Raw genomic sequence first — 13756 nt, forward strand, 5'->3', positions numbered from 1 at the left:
TTAAGCAGCGGGCAGATAAGCACTGTTGGAGCAACCTTTTCCTCTGTGCCGAACTTGAACTCAGATGCTGCTTCACGGTTGATTTGCCCTCAAATACTGACATGACAGTCACGATTTTCATGCAATAACCAAAGTAAAGTTTTCACCGGCTGCCACTCCAGGACTTGATGATGGTTTTTTAACTGTTGTGCACTTTCTTTCTCAATTTTGGCGGAGATTCGGCTTTGGCGGAGATTCTGTTCTGGTTAGGTTTCAGTTTCCTTTTTCCTTACGTGAATGCCGAACTACTGCATGTCCTTCCGCCTCTCCCTCCGACTGGCGGATGGATTTTTTTTTTCTCCTTCTATATTAGTTTGACTTGACAGTATGCATCACAAATATGCATCGCATTGAGTGTATTAGTTCATATTAAAACTGTGTAATCATAATAAAAATCTTTATTTAACTCAAATTAAAATGTCTTCAAATACAGTACTTGATAATTATCTGCACTACAAACTTCCCCAATCTAGAAATCAGTATTGTTTATGTGTAACTAGCAGATATGCATCACATTAGTTCATATTATTCGATCATTCATTTTCCTTCGGCTTAGTCCCAGGGGTCAGCACAGCAGAATGAACCGCCAACTATTCCAGCATAAGTTGTACACGGCGGATGCCCTTCCAGCAGCAACCCAGTACTGGAAAACACCCATACACACTCATTCACACACATACACTACAGCTAATGTAGTTCATAAATTACCCTATAGCGCCAACACAGGGTGAACATGCAAACTCCACACACAAACGCCGACTTACCCAGCCGGGACTTGAATCAGCAACCTTCTTGCTGTGAGGCCACAGTGCTAACCACTGAGCCACCGTGTCACCCTAGTTTATATTAAAACTGCGAATGCAAATTTAAATACAAAGGTGTTAAATGTAGTCCTAAAAGCATGCACTACTTAAATTAGCTGTGAGTTTCATGTTTAGTCGGATACAATTAATAAAAGTGTCTCTCAGAAACACTTTGCAAAGCTGTCCAAAATATTGAGAGTTTTATAAAACAGCCGTGCTGAAATCGTGCCACTCAAACGGCTCAGATCAGATTGAAATAATGAAGGATCTTGTTAAAAATAAACGCAAAGCTCTTGTTTCCAACAAGGGATCCTTCAGAAGGATATACGGTCTGTTTAAGGGCCTTACACTTGGTTTCTGATAAGAACAAGCCACTCCAATAAGAGCGAGATGAAGTGTTGCGGTTGTGCTCTCCTGTCTCACCTTAGAGTGTGTGTGTGTGTATATGTGTTAACGCTCTCTTAGATAAGAACAGGCCAGATGAATAAGCTGAAAGTACTTCTCCAGAATAACCTCTGCTGTGTGTGTGTGTGTGTGTGTGTGTGTGTGTGTGTGTGTGTGTGTGTGTGTGTGTGTGTGTGTGTGTGCGTGTGCGTGTGCGTTTGTGTTAATGTCTCGCAGATAAGCCCAAACAAAAGCCCAGAAGCAGCTCAAGGATATCAGGAAAGCAGAGTATCAGCTCAGCGCTGGAATGCAGAGATGCAAAAACTGTGAAAAATGGTACGAGCAAACATAAACTGACACAAATATCATTTATATATGCGCGTGGAATAAACACAGCAGGCCATTGGTTGTTTTAAAACCCATCTCTTGAAAAATGGATGACTGTGTAATTTGACCGCTTTCTTTGTTTTGGAACAGAGGCGAAGGTTAGATTCGCTAGTCGTGTTGAGGGTAAGTAAAAGTTCTTCCATTATTTGCATATGAAAATGTGAATTATCTTTAATATATGGATTTGGACTGTTTAACTTCAAATTCAAAAGCCCAAAATAAATGTTTGTTAATCTGTGAGCTCATGAATGTGCGTCCAGTATTCCAGCTGTAAACTTTTATCTGTTTCCTCAGGGTTTATTATTGGGATACTGAGCTTCAAATGAATGCTAGTGCTGAATTTTTTTTCCGATTAGCAATGCAATAATGCACAAACATGAACGTAATGACTGTAACTTTGAGGCGACTGTAACATTGAGGTGACTGTAATAGTAGTGCATCTGTAACAGTGAGGCGACTGTAACAGTTGTGTGACTGTAACAATAGTGCGACGTTAACATTGAGACAACTGTAACATTGAGGAGACTGTAACAGTAGGGTGGCTGTAACATTGAGGAGACTGTAACAGTAGTGCGACTGTAACATTCAGCTGACTGTAACAGTATTGCAACTATAAAATTGAGGCAACCTTAATAATAGTGTGACTGTAACATTGAGGAGACTAACAGTAGTGCGACTGTAACATTGATGCGACTGTAACAGCAGTGCGACTGTAACATTGACGTGACTGTAACAGTAGTGCAACTGTAACATTGAGATGACTGTAACAGTAGTGCGACTGTAACATTGATGCGACTGTAACAGCAGTGCGACTGTAACATTGACGTGACTGTAACAGTAGTGCAACTGTAACATTGAGATGACTGTAACAGTAGTGTGACTGTAACATGGAGGCGACTGTAAAAGTAGTGTGATTGTAATGTTGAGGCAACTGTAACAGTAGTGCGGCTGTAACATTGACTTGACTGTAACAGTAATGCGACTAACATTGAGCTGACTGTAACAGTAGTGTGACTGTAACATTGAGATGACTGCAACAGTATTGTGATTTTAGCACTGAGACAACTGTAACAGTAGTGTGACTGTAACATGGAGGCGACTGTAACAGTAGTGCGACTGTAACATTGACCTGACTGTAACAGTAGTGTGTCTGTAACATTGATGCGACTGTAACAGTAGTGCGACTAACATTGACACGACTGTAAAAGTATTGTGATTTTAGCACTGAGACGACTGTAACAGTAGTCTGACTGTAACATGGAGGCGACTGTAAAAGTATTGTGATTGTAATGTTGAGGCAACTGTAACAGTAGTGCGACTGTAACATTGATGCGACTGTAACAGTAGTGTGACTGTAACATGGAGGCGACTGTAAAAGTATTGTGATTTTAGCACTGAGACAACTGTAACAGTAGTGTGACTGTAACATTGTTGCGACTGTAACAGTAGTGTGACTGTAACATGGAGGCGACTGTAACAGTAGTGCGACTGTAACATTGACCTGACTGTAACAGTAGTGTGTCTGTAACATTGATGCGACTGTAACAGTAGTGCGACTAACATTGACGCGACTGTAAAAGTATTGTGATTTTAGCACTGAGACGACTGTAACAGTAGTCTGACTGTAACATGGAGGCGACTGTAAAAGTAGTGTGATTGTAATGTTGAGGCAACTGTAACAGTAGTGCGACTGTAACATTGATGCGACTGTAACAGTAGTGTGACTGTAACATTGATGCGACTGTAACAGTAATGCGGCTGTAACATTGAGCTGACTGTAACAGTAGTGTGACTGTCACATGGAGGCGACTGTAAAAGTATTGTGATTGTAATGTTGAGGCAACTTTATCAGTGCGACTGTAACATTGACGCGACTGTAAAAGTATTGTGATTTTAGCACTGAGACAACTGTAACAGTAGTGTGACTGTAACATGGAGGCGACTGTAAAAGTAGTGTGATTGTAATGTTGAGGCAACTGTAACAGTAGTGCGGCTGTAACATTGACTTGACTGTAACAGTAATGCGACTAACATTGAGCTGACTGTAACAGTAGTGTGACTGTAACATTGAGATGACTGCAACAGTATTGTGATTTTAGCACTGAGACAACTGTAACAGTAGTGTGACTGTAACATGGAGGCGACTGTAACAGTAGTGCGACTGTAACATTGACCTGACTGTAACAGTAGTGTGTCTGTAACATTGATGCGACTGTAACAGTAGTGCGACTAACATTGACACGACTGTAAAAGTATTGTGATTTTAGCACTGAGACGACTGTAACAGTAGTCTGACTGTAACATGGAGGCGACTGTAAAAGTATTGTGATTGTAATGTTGAGGCAACTGTAACAGTAGTGCGACTGTAACATTGATGCGACTGTAACAGTAGTGTGACTGTAACATGGAGGCGACTGTAAAAGTATTGTGATTTTAGCACTGAGACAACTGTAACAGTAGTGTGACTGTAACATTGTTGCGACTGTAACAGTAGTGTGACTGTAACATGGAGGCGACTGTAACAGTAGTGCGACTGTAACATTGACCTGACTGTAACAGTAGTGTGTCTGTAACATTGATGCGACTGTAACAGTAGTGCGACTAACATTGACGCGACTGTAAAAGTATTGTGATTTTAGCACTGAGACGACTGTAACAGTAGTCTGACTGTAACATGGAGGCGACTGTAAAAGTAGTGTGATTGTAATGTTGAGGCAACTGTAACAGTAGTGCGACTGTAACATTGATGCGACTGTAACAGTAGTGTGACTGTAACATTGATGCGACTGTAACAGTAATGCGGCTGTAACATTGAGCTGACTGTAACAGTAGTGTGACTGTCACATGGAGGCGACTGTAAAAGTATTGTGATTGTAATGTTGAGGCAACTTTATCAGTGCGACTGTAACATTGACGCGACTGTAAAAGTATTGTGATTTTAGCACTGAGACAACTGTAACAGTAGTGTGACTGTAACATGGAGGCAACTGTAAAAGTATTGTGATTGTAATGTTGAGGCAACTGTAACAGTAGTGCGACTGTAACATTGACGTGACTGTAACAGTAGTGTGACTGTAACATTGATGCGACTGTAACAGTAATGCGGCTGTAACATTGAGCTGACTGTAACAGTAGTGTGACTGTCACATGGAGGCGACTGTAAAAGTATTGTGATTGTAATGTTGAGGCAACTTTATCAGTGCGACTGTAACATTGACGCGACTGTAAAAGTATTGTGATTTTAGCACTGAGACAACTGTAACAGTAGTGTGACTGTAACATGGAGGCAACTGTAAAAGTATTGTGATTGTAATGTTGAGGCAACTGTAACAGTAGTGCGACTGTAACATTGACGTGACTGTAACAGTAGTGCGACTAACATTGAGCTGACTGTAACAGTAGTGCAACTGTAACATTGACGTGACTGTAACAGTAGTGTGACTGTAACATTGATGCGACTGTAACAGTAGCGCGACTAACATTGACATGACTGTAAAAGTATTGTGATTTTAGCACTGAAATGACTGTAAAAGTAGTGTGACTGTAACATTGATGCGACTGTAACAGTAGTGTGACTGTAACATTGAAGTGACTGTAACAGTAGTGCGACTGTAACATTGAAGTGACTGTAACAGTAGTGCGACTAACATTGAGCTGACTGTAACAGTAGTGCGGCTGTAACATTGACACGACTGTAACAGTAGTGCGACTATAACATTGAGGCAACTTTATCAGTCCGACTGTAACATTGACGCGACTGTAAAAGTATTGTGATTTTAGCACTGAGATGACTGTAACAGTAGTGTGACTGTAACATGGAGGCGACTGTAAAAGTACTGTGATTGTAATGTTGAGGCAACTGTAACAGTAGTGCGACTGTAACATTGACGTGACTGTAACAGTAGTGCGACTAACATTGAGCTGACTGTAACAGTAGTGCAACTGTAACATTGACGTGACTGTAACAGTAGTGTGACTGTAACATTGATGCGACTGTAACAGTAGTGCGACTAACATTGAGCTGACTGTAACAGTAGTGCAACTGTAACATTGACGTGACTGTAACAGTAGTGTGACTGTAACATTGATGCGACTGTAACAGTAGCGCGACTAACATTGACATGACTGTAAAAGTATTGTGATTTTAGCACTGAAATGACTGTAAAAGTAGTGTGATTGTAATGTTGAGGCAACTGTAACAGTAGTGCGGCTGTAACATTGAAGTGACTGTAACAATAGTGAGACTGTAACATGAGTGATTACTATAACGCTGGGTGATTGTAACAGTGATAGAGCATAACAGGATATTGTAGGTGTGAGTTTTTTGTAATATTCACAGGATCTGCAAAATAATTTCTGGAACAATCAAGCACCATGTGAAATGTTTGTTTGTTACAGACACGCACCGGCCCATGTGTGCGAATGGTAAAGGATCAGATGTCATCAACGGCTGGTCACTGATCAGACAGCAGTTTCTAGCTCTCTTTATCAAGCGATTCCACCATGCTCGCAGAAGCCGGAAGGGAATTATAGCTCAGGTAAAACCACCAGACTCATCAACACACACACACACACACACTTCGCTTTTCTTCCTTGAAGTCTCCTTCTCTCTGTTTTCCATTCTGCAGCTGTGTGCATTTAATATGTTTAATTGGTTCGGGTAGGTCAGAGCTGCAGCGTGAATCCAAGCAAAACTGTTGAACACCAAATGCACCGGCTCATCTTGTTAAAAAATAAGTCTCATGAATATGCATGCAGTGTTCCAGCTGCAAACTTGTATGTGCTACCACCACCGGGTTTATGGATGCAGAGTGTACAGTAAGTACAGCCTATGTGGTGTTCTCGGCCGGTGGTCAAATAAAATGGTGCTTTTTTATTTATTTTTCTGCGTTGGCTTGTGCACGGCGCCCTGCTTTTCTCAAGGGGAAAGATGTTCCATTGTTTTCTCCTTCATTATTCCCGATGCGTTCTCCGTCTCCGGCGCATTTACATTTCTCCTCAGTGTAAACAGAGAGCGTGTTTGAATTGGGTGTTTGAATTAATTGGACAATCATGGAGTGTAATTAATCAGCTGGAGTGAAGCCGTGTCGAGGGGGTTTTGTGTGCGCTGGTTTCGCTCCGTCTGTCAGCAGAGGGCTGGAAAATGAAAGGAGAACATTTGGAGAGATAGCAGAGGGGAAGAATAGAGAGAAATTAATTATGCCGGGAATGAGGGGTGACGGTGCCAGTTTTTGAAAAGTGTTTAATCGAACCCTTTTACACATTTAACTACGCCAACACAAGCACATGACACTCGTCTGCCAGAGAGCGAGAGAGAGATCAAGTCAGGGAAATAAAATCAACGTGCACGGAAATCTGCATGTCGAGCAAGCAAGATCCATGCATTTTAAAGGGGTAGTTCACCCAAAACTGAAGAATGGTGTCATTGTTTATTTATGCTTCATTTCTTCCAAACTTAAGTTAGTTAAAGGGCACATATTGTTTTAAGGTTTAATATGAATATTATGGGGCGAATCAGTGGCGCAGTAGGTAGTGCTGTCGCCTCACAGCAAGAAGGTCGCTGGTTCAAGCCTCGGCTCAGTTGGCGTTTCTGTGTGGAGTTTGCATGTTCTCCCTGCGCTCGTGTGGGTTTCCTCCGGGTGCTCCGGTTTCCCCCACAGTCCAAACACATGCTGTAAAGGTGAACTGGTTAGGCTAAATTGTCCGTAGTGTATGAGTGTGTGTGTGGATGTTTCCCAGAGATGGGTTGCAGCTGGAAGGGCATCCACTGCGTAAAAAACTTGCTGGATAAGTTGGTGGTTGATTCCGCTGTGGCGACCCCAGATTAAATAAGGGACTAAGCCGACAAGAAAATGAATGAATGAATGAATATTATGATTGTTCTGAGTGGGCCAGTTTAGGTTCAGTTCAAAACACAGCTCAGATTTGTTTATTATAATGTGTTAATGGTGTTATTTTAGGGCTGTGTACACAGCTTGCTGTTTTAGGGGCGTGTTACTTCACATGAAAATTGGTTTCGACTTCCTGCCCAATGTAACAAGGGGGCCAAGAGCTCCCCTGCTCTGTGTTTGGCAACACACAGGTAGACAGAGAGAAGCAACATGAGTGGGAGGACCAGCATTCAAGACACAGACCAAGCAGAGAGTACACAATCATTAGTGTCTTTGTATAGTTTTACAGCCAACTGTGTGCTAGTTTAAAGTTCTGAGCATGTACACCGAGACTAATAACCACGCACACTGAAATAACTTTGACCGAGGCACCGGATGCGCCGCTCAGAGCTGCGACACAGCACACCAGATGCACACATTCGCATGTTATTTAAAATGAAACTATTTAGATGGCGCGGCAGAAATAGTCGAGTCCTGAGTCGTGGTTGGGCGCTGCAGACAGACACCAACTTGAAGCGCCATTGTGTGTACCCTGATAGAAAGCTATGTTTAGAATTATAAAATATGTGTGTATGTGTGTGTGTGTGTGTGTGTGTGTGTGTGTGTGTGTGTGTGTGTGTGTTTTGTATCAGGTGGTGATGCCGGCGTTCTTCGTGTGTTTGGCTCTGATTTTCTCTCTGATTGTTCCTCCGTTTAATGAATATCCCAGTCTGGAGCTTCAGCCCTGGATGTATGGAGCTCCGCAGAACACCTTCTACAGGTGCTCATTCATTCATTCATTCATTCATTCATTGATTCATTTATTCATTCATTCATCCATACATTTATTCATTCATCCATCCATTCATTCATTCATTCATTCATTCATTCATTCATTCATTCATTCATCCATACATTTATTCATTCATCCATTCATTCATTCATCCATTCATTCATTCATCCATACATTTATTCATTCATCCATTCATTCGTTCATTTATTTATTCATCCATACATTCATTCATCCATACATACATTCATTCATTCATTCATTCATTCATTCATTTATTCATTCATTCATTCATCCATACATTTATTCATTCATCCATCCATTCATTCATTCATTCATTCATCCATACATTTATTCATTCATCCATTCGTTCATTCATTCATTTATTTATTCATCCATACATTCATTCATCCATACATACATTCATTCATTTATTCATCCATGCATTCATTCATCCATACATTCATTCATTTATCCATTCATTCATCCATCCATACATACATACATACACACATACATACATAAATTCATTTATTCATCCATACATTCATTCATTTATCCATCCATTCATTCATTTATTCATTCATTTATTCATCCATTCATTCATTTATCCATCCATCCATATTTACACACATACATACATACATACATACATACATACATACATACATACATACATACACACATTCATTCATTCATTCATTCATCCATACATTCATTCATTTATCCATTCATTCATTTATTCATTCATTTGTTCATCCATTCATGCATACATTCATTCATTCATCCATACATTCATTCATTCATCCATTCATTCATCCATTCATTAGCCACAGCCACATCACCCTGCAGCCCAAGACCGGTTACTCACTGAAGCTAAGCAGGGCTGAGCCTGGTCAGTACCTGGATGGGAGACCACTAGGGAACACTAGGTTGCTGTTGGAAGTGGTGTTAGTGAGGCCAGCAGGGGGCGCTCAACCTGTGGTCTGTGTGAGTCCTAATGCCCCAGTAAAAGTGAAGGGGACACTATACTGTCAGTGGGCGCCGTCTTTCGGATGAGAGGTTAAACCGAGGTCCAGACTCTCTGTGGTCATTAAAAATCCCATGGCACTTCTCGTGAAAGAGCAGGGGTGTAACCCCGGTGTCCTGGCCAAAGTCCCTCTATCGGCCCTTATGATCATGGCCTCCCAATCATCCCCTCTCACTGAACTGGCTCCATCACTGTCTTTCCTCTCCACCAATAGCTGGTGTGTGGTGAGCGCACTGGCGCCGTTGTCCTGTGGCAGCTGTCGCATCATCCAAGTGGGTGCTGCACATTGGTGGTAGTGTGGAGAGACCCCCCCTCATGATTGTAAAGCGCTTGGGGTGTATGGCCATACACAATAAATGCACTATATAAATACACATTACATTACATTACATTACATTAATTCATTCATTCATCCATTCATTCATTCATTCATTCTTGTTTATTTGTATGTTATTATGGATATTATTGTTTTACTTTAATTCTTTATATAAATCTATAATTCTAATCATTTTGGCTGTGTGTTTGCGTGTGTGTTGTGTGTGTATGTGATGTGTGTGTGTGTGTGTATGTGTGCGCGCGTGTGTGTGTGTGTGTGTGTATGTGTATGTGTGTGTGTGTGTGTGTGTGTGTGTTTGGGTGTGTTTGGGTGTGTTTGGGTGTGTGTGTGTGTGTGTGTGTGTGTGTGTGTGTGTGTGTGTGTGTGTGTGTGTGTGTGTGTGTGTGTGTGTGTGTGTGTGTGTGTGTAGTTTTGATGGTCCTGGAGTGGTTCAGGTGGAGAAGGTGACGAACGCTTTGCTCAATTCACCAGGATTTGGGACTCGCTGCATGAGCACAAACCCCATACCGTGAGCAACACACACACATAAAACAAATACACACAATCATGCGCACACATACACTCTCATGCATGCAGATGCTCTCTATAACACACAACAAACACAAACACACACTCAAAAGTTTTCCATGTGCCTCTGTTTTGTTCCTCTGGTTGGTCAAGTGTGTGTGTGTGTGTGTGTGTGTGTGTGTGTGTTTCCTCCTCCAGTAAGTTACCGTGTGTCTCTACTGGTTCCACTAATTGGTTCACTCCTGCTGTGGATCCGTCCATCAGTGATATCTTTGATAAAGGAAACTGGACTATGCAGAACCCGTCTCCCGCCTGCCAGTGCAGCACCGCAGAGCGCAGCTTCATGCTGCCCGACTGCCCACCTGGAGCCGGGGGTCTGCCGCCACCACAGGTCAGACCGACACACACACACACACACACACACACACACACACACACACAGGTCAGACTGGGGGCACTGAAGGGGCAGTTCACACACAAATAACAATGTTATTAAAGACTCAACGATCAAGATTTATTTTAAAAATATAACTTTTGTTTATTGCAACACATTTTAAAGTAGCATCAGTAAAGCATTTAGCACTTTGTAATGTTGCCGTTACGTTTCACAACACTTAAAGATGTTTAGGGCCTGAAGACACCAAGTGATGAAATGTTTCAGCTGTCGTTTTGTCCCATTCTTCCTGCAAACAAGTCTTCAGGTAGGCAACAGTACAGTCCTCGTTGCTGCATTGTGTGATTCAAAATGCGCCACACATTCTCTATTAGAACCAGGTCGGGACTGCGGGCAGGTCAGTCCAGTACCAGTATCCTCTTCCTCCGCAGCAGTACGCTGTAATGTGTGCAGAATGGGGTTTTGTCTTGAAGGCAGCATATTGAGCTCCAGAATCTCTGTAGTTCAGCATTAACGGTGCATCACAGAAGTGCAGGTTACCTTTGCCAAGGGCACTGACACAACCCCATACCATGACAGACCCTGGCTTTTGGACTTGTTGCTGGTAACGTTGATCCTTTTCTTCTTTGGTCCGGAGCACACGGCGTCCATTTCCCCTTAAAAACACCTGAAATACTGATTAATCTGACCCCAGGAGACGTCTCCACCATGTGATGGTCCATCCCAGACACCTCTGAACCCAAAGAAGTCGATAGTGCTTCCGGACACTGTTAACATAGGGCTTCCTTTTGGCACAGTACAGATTTGACTGGCATTTGTGGATGCAACTCTGTATTGTGGTACTTGACAAAGCTTTGCTGCAGTATTCCTGAGCCCGTGTGGTGATCTGGCTCAGGAATGTGCTGCCACCCTCAACCCTAAAGGGAAAGCAAAAGTGACCAGTTCATGCCGCCCTCAACCCTAAAGTGAAAGTGACCTAGAATAGTGACTCTATTCTGCCGCCCAGGTCGCCTCTATGGACGCGCCGGCCCTGCCCCTGACTCCTAGATATCCCCACCATTCCACTCCACCTCACCCACTCCCCCAGCTCTCCTGGTTTTTCAGAGACAATATGTTGGCAGGTATGTTTGGGACACACTCATTCCATTTTCCAATACTATTTAGGAAGGAGAGTATGCAAATTGGGAAAAACAATGCAAAAGTAGCGCATCGGAGAGGAGATAATCATTCTGTGTGAACAGCCCCTTACTCCAGCTGCGTCATTCATTCATTTTCCTTCAGCTCAGGCCCTTATTCATTAGGGGTCGCCACAGTGAAATGAACCACCAACTATTCCAGCATATGTTTTAGACAGCGGATGCCCTTCCAGCTGAAACCCAGTACTGGGAAACATCCATACACACTCATTTACACACTCATACACTACGGCCAATTTAGTTCATCAATTCCCCTATAGCACATGTGTTTGGACTGTGGGGGAAACCGGAGCACCTGGAGAAACCCACGCCAACACGGGTAAAACATGCAAACTCCACACAGAAATGCCAACTGACCCAGTCGGGACTCGAACCAGCGACCTTCTTGCTGTCAGGCCACAATGCTAACCACTGAGCCAGCGTGCCGCCTTCCAATCTGCATTATACTACAGATTCACTACGGTATCTGTTGAGTGTCATGCAGAGGAATGTTTTGTTGAACAGACGCTAAAGAGCTTTGAGTAAATGATCAAATCCAACACGAGACCATAGTTCATCCAGGTGAACACTCCACTCACAGCACACACACTTATTATCATGTGTTTACATTCAGTGTGTGTGTGTGTGTGTGTGTGTGTGTGTGTCGTGTCAGCAGAAATGCAAATCAGTCCTACACAACGCTGAGTTTAAACTTAGACTCTCTTCTGATTCTCTCTGTAAACAAGTTTTCTCTCAATATATACTGCTACACACACACACACACACACACACGCACACACACACACACATACAGATGACCCAGTTTGCAAACATTTACTCATGTACTGGATTTATTGAGCTCTGATTGTGAAGCTTTATAAGAAAAGAGTCCTGCGTGCACACACACACACACACACACACATACTCGAGCATGCACACACACAGACAGGAGATGTTTTGTCTTGAAACATAATCACGGATGTGTTTGGATGCATCTTATCCACTGCCTCCGGGTTTCAGATGAATCGAGGGCTGCTTTAATGAGACCAGCAAACACACACACACACACACACACACGTGCACAAACACACACACACACATATGCACACACATAGAGAAAAAAACACAAACAAACAAGGAAAAACTCACATACAGACGCATAAACACACAGAGACAAACACACACACACACACAAACAGATGCACACAGACACAAACACACACGCATATAAATGCACATCGACAGACACAGAAACACACATGCACACACACAAACATACGCACAAGCACACAGTCACACACACTTACTGCACACAAACAGTACACACACAAACACACATGCAGAAACGCACACACATACACACTATCAAAAACACAGAGAAAAACAAACAAGCACAAACATGCATACACACACACACACACACACACACACACATACACAAACATAAACACATGCACACACAGACACAAACATGCATATACACGCACATGCAAATGCACATACACACTCACGCAAACACACACAAACATGCACAAACACATACAAATGTACACAGACACAAACACATAAAACACACAGACATACAGACACATGGATACAGACACACACATACACAAATGCCCACACATGCACAAACACACATACAAAAACACACATACACAAATGCATACACAAACTCACACAGACACAAACATATTCACATAAACAAATACACACACACACAAACACATACACAAACGCACACACACAAACACACACTGACGCGTTTGGTGTGTGGGATCATTTCTGAACTTCCATGTGGTGTATAATCACACACACTCGCGTCTGCAGCTCCTCACACTGCTGCTGTTCCTCCTGCAGAATCAAGGTGTCTCAAAGGTCAACATCTGAGCTGTCCTGACGTTTAGTGTGTGTGTTGTCGAACACAAAACACACACACGCACACAATCACTCAACAGTCACCTCCTAATTGACATTTCACACAACGTAGGAAACATTAGATCAGTTTCTGTTTGCTATTTCAGAAACAAATGAAATGTA

The 13756-nt window shown here is 42.5% G+C and overlaps 1 protein-coding gene across 5 annotated transcripts in view; it reads left to right on the top strand.

Moving 5' to 3' along the window:
* The window catches only part of si:cabz01083442.1, a 157646-nt gene that overhangs the window by 119433 nt on the left and 24457 nt on the right, over nucleotides 1-13756 (top strand). For all 5 annotated transcript variants that reach the window (XR_015496533.1, XR_015496535.1, XR_015496534.1 and 2 more), the window contains exons 27-32: nucleotides 1464-1562; nucleotides 1704-1736; nucleotides 6012-6151; nucleotides 8137-8264; nucleotides 10050-10148; nucleotides 10346-10538. Coding sequence is in view for 2 of the 5 variants with exons in the window: in XM_087262274.1 (XP_087118400.1) it covers nucleotides 1464-1562; nucleotides 1704-1736; nucleotides 6012-6151; nucleotides 8137-8264; nucleotides 10050-10148; nucleotides 10346-10538 (692 nt within the window). In the remaining 3 variants the exon portion in view is untranslated. The remainder of the gene's footprint in view (nucleotides 1-1463; nucleotides 1563-1703; nucleotides 1737-6011; nucleotides 6152-8136; nucleotides 8265-10049; nucleotides 10149-10345; nucleotides 10539-13756) is intronic.

The sequence above is a fragment of the Danio rerio genome, chromosome 7, assembly GCF_052040795.2.
Source record: "Danio rerio strain M-AB ecotype USA chromosome 7, GRCz13ab, whole genome shotgun sequence".
Classification (NCBI taxonomy): Eukaryota; Metazoa; Chordata; class Actinopteri; order Cypriniformes; family Danionidae; genus Danio; species Danio rerio.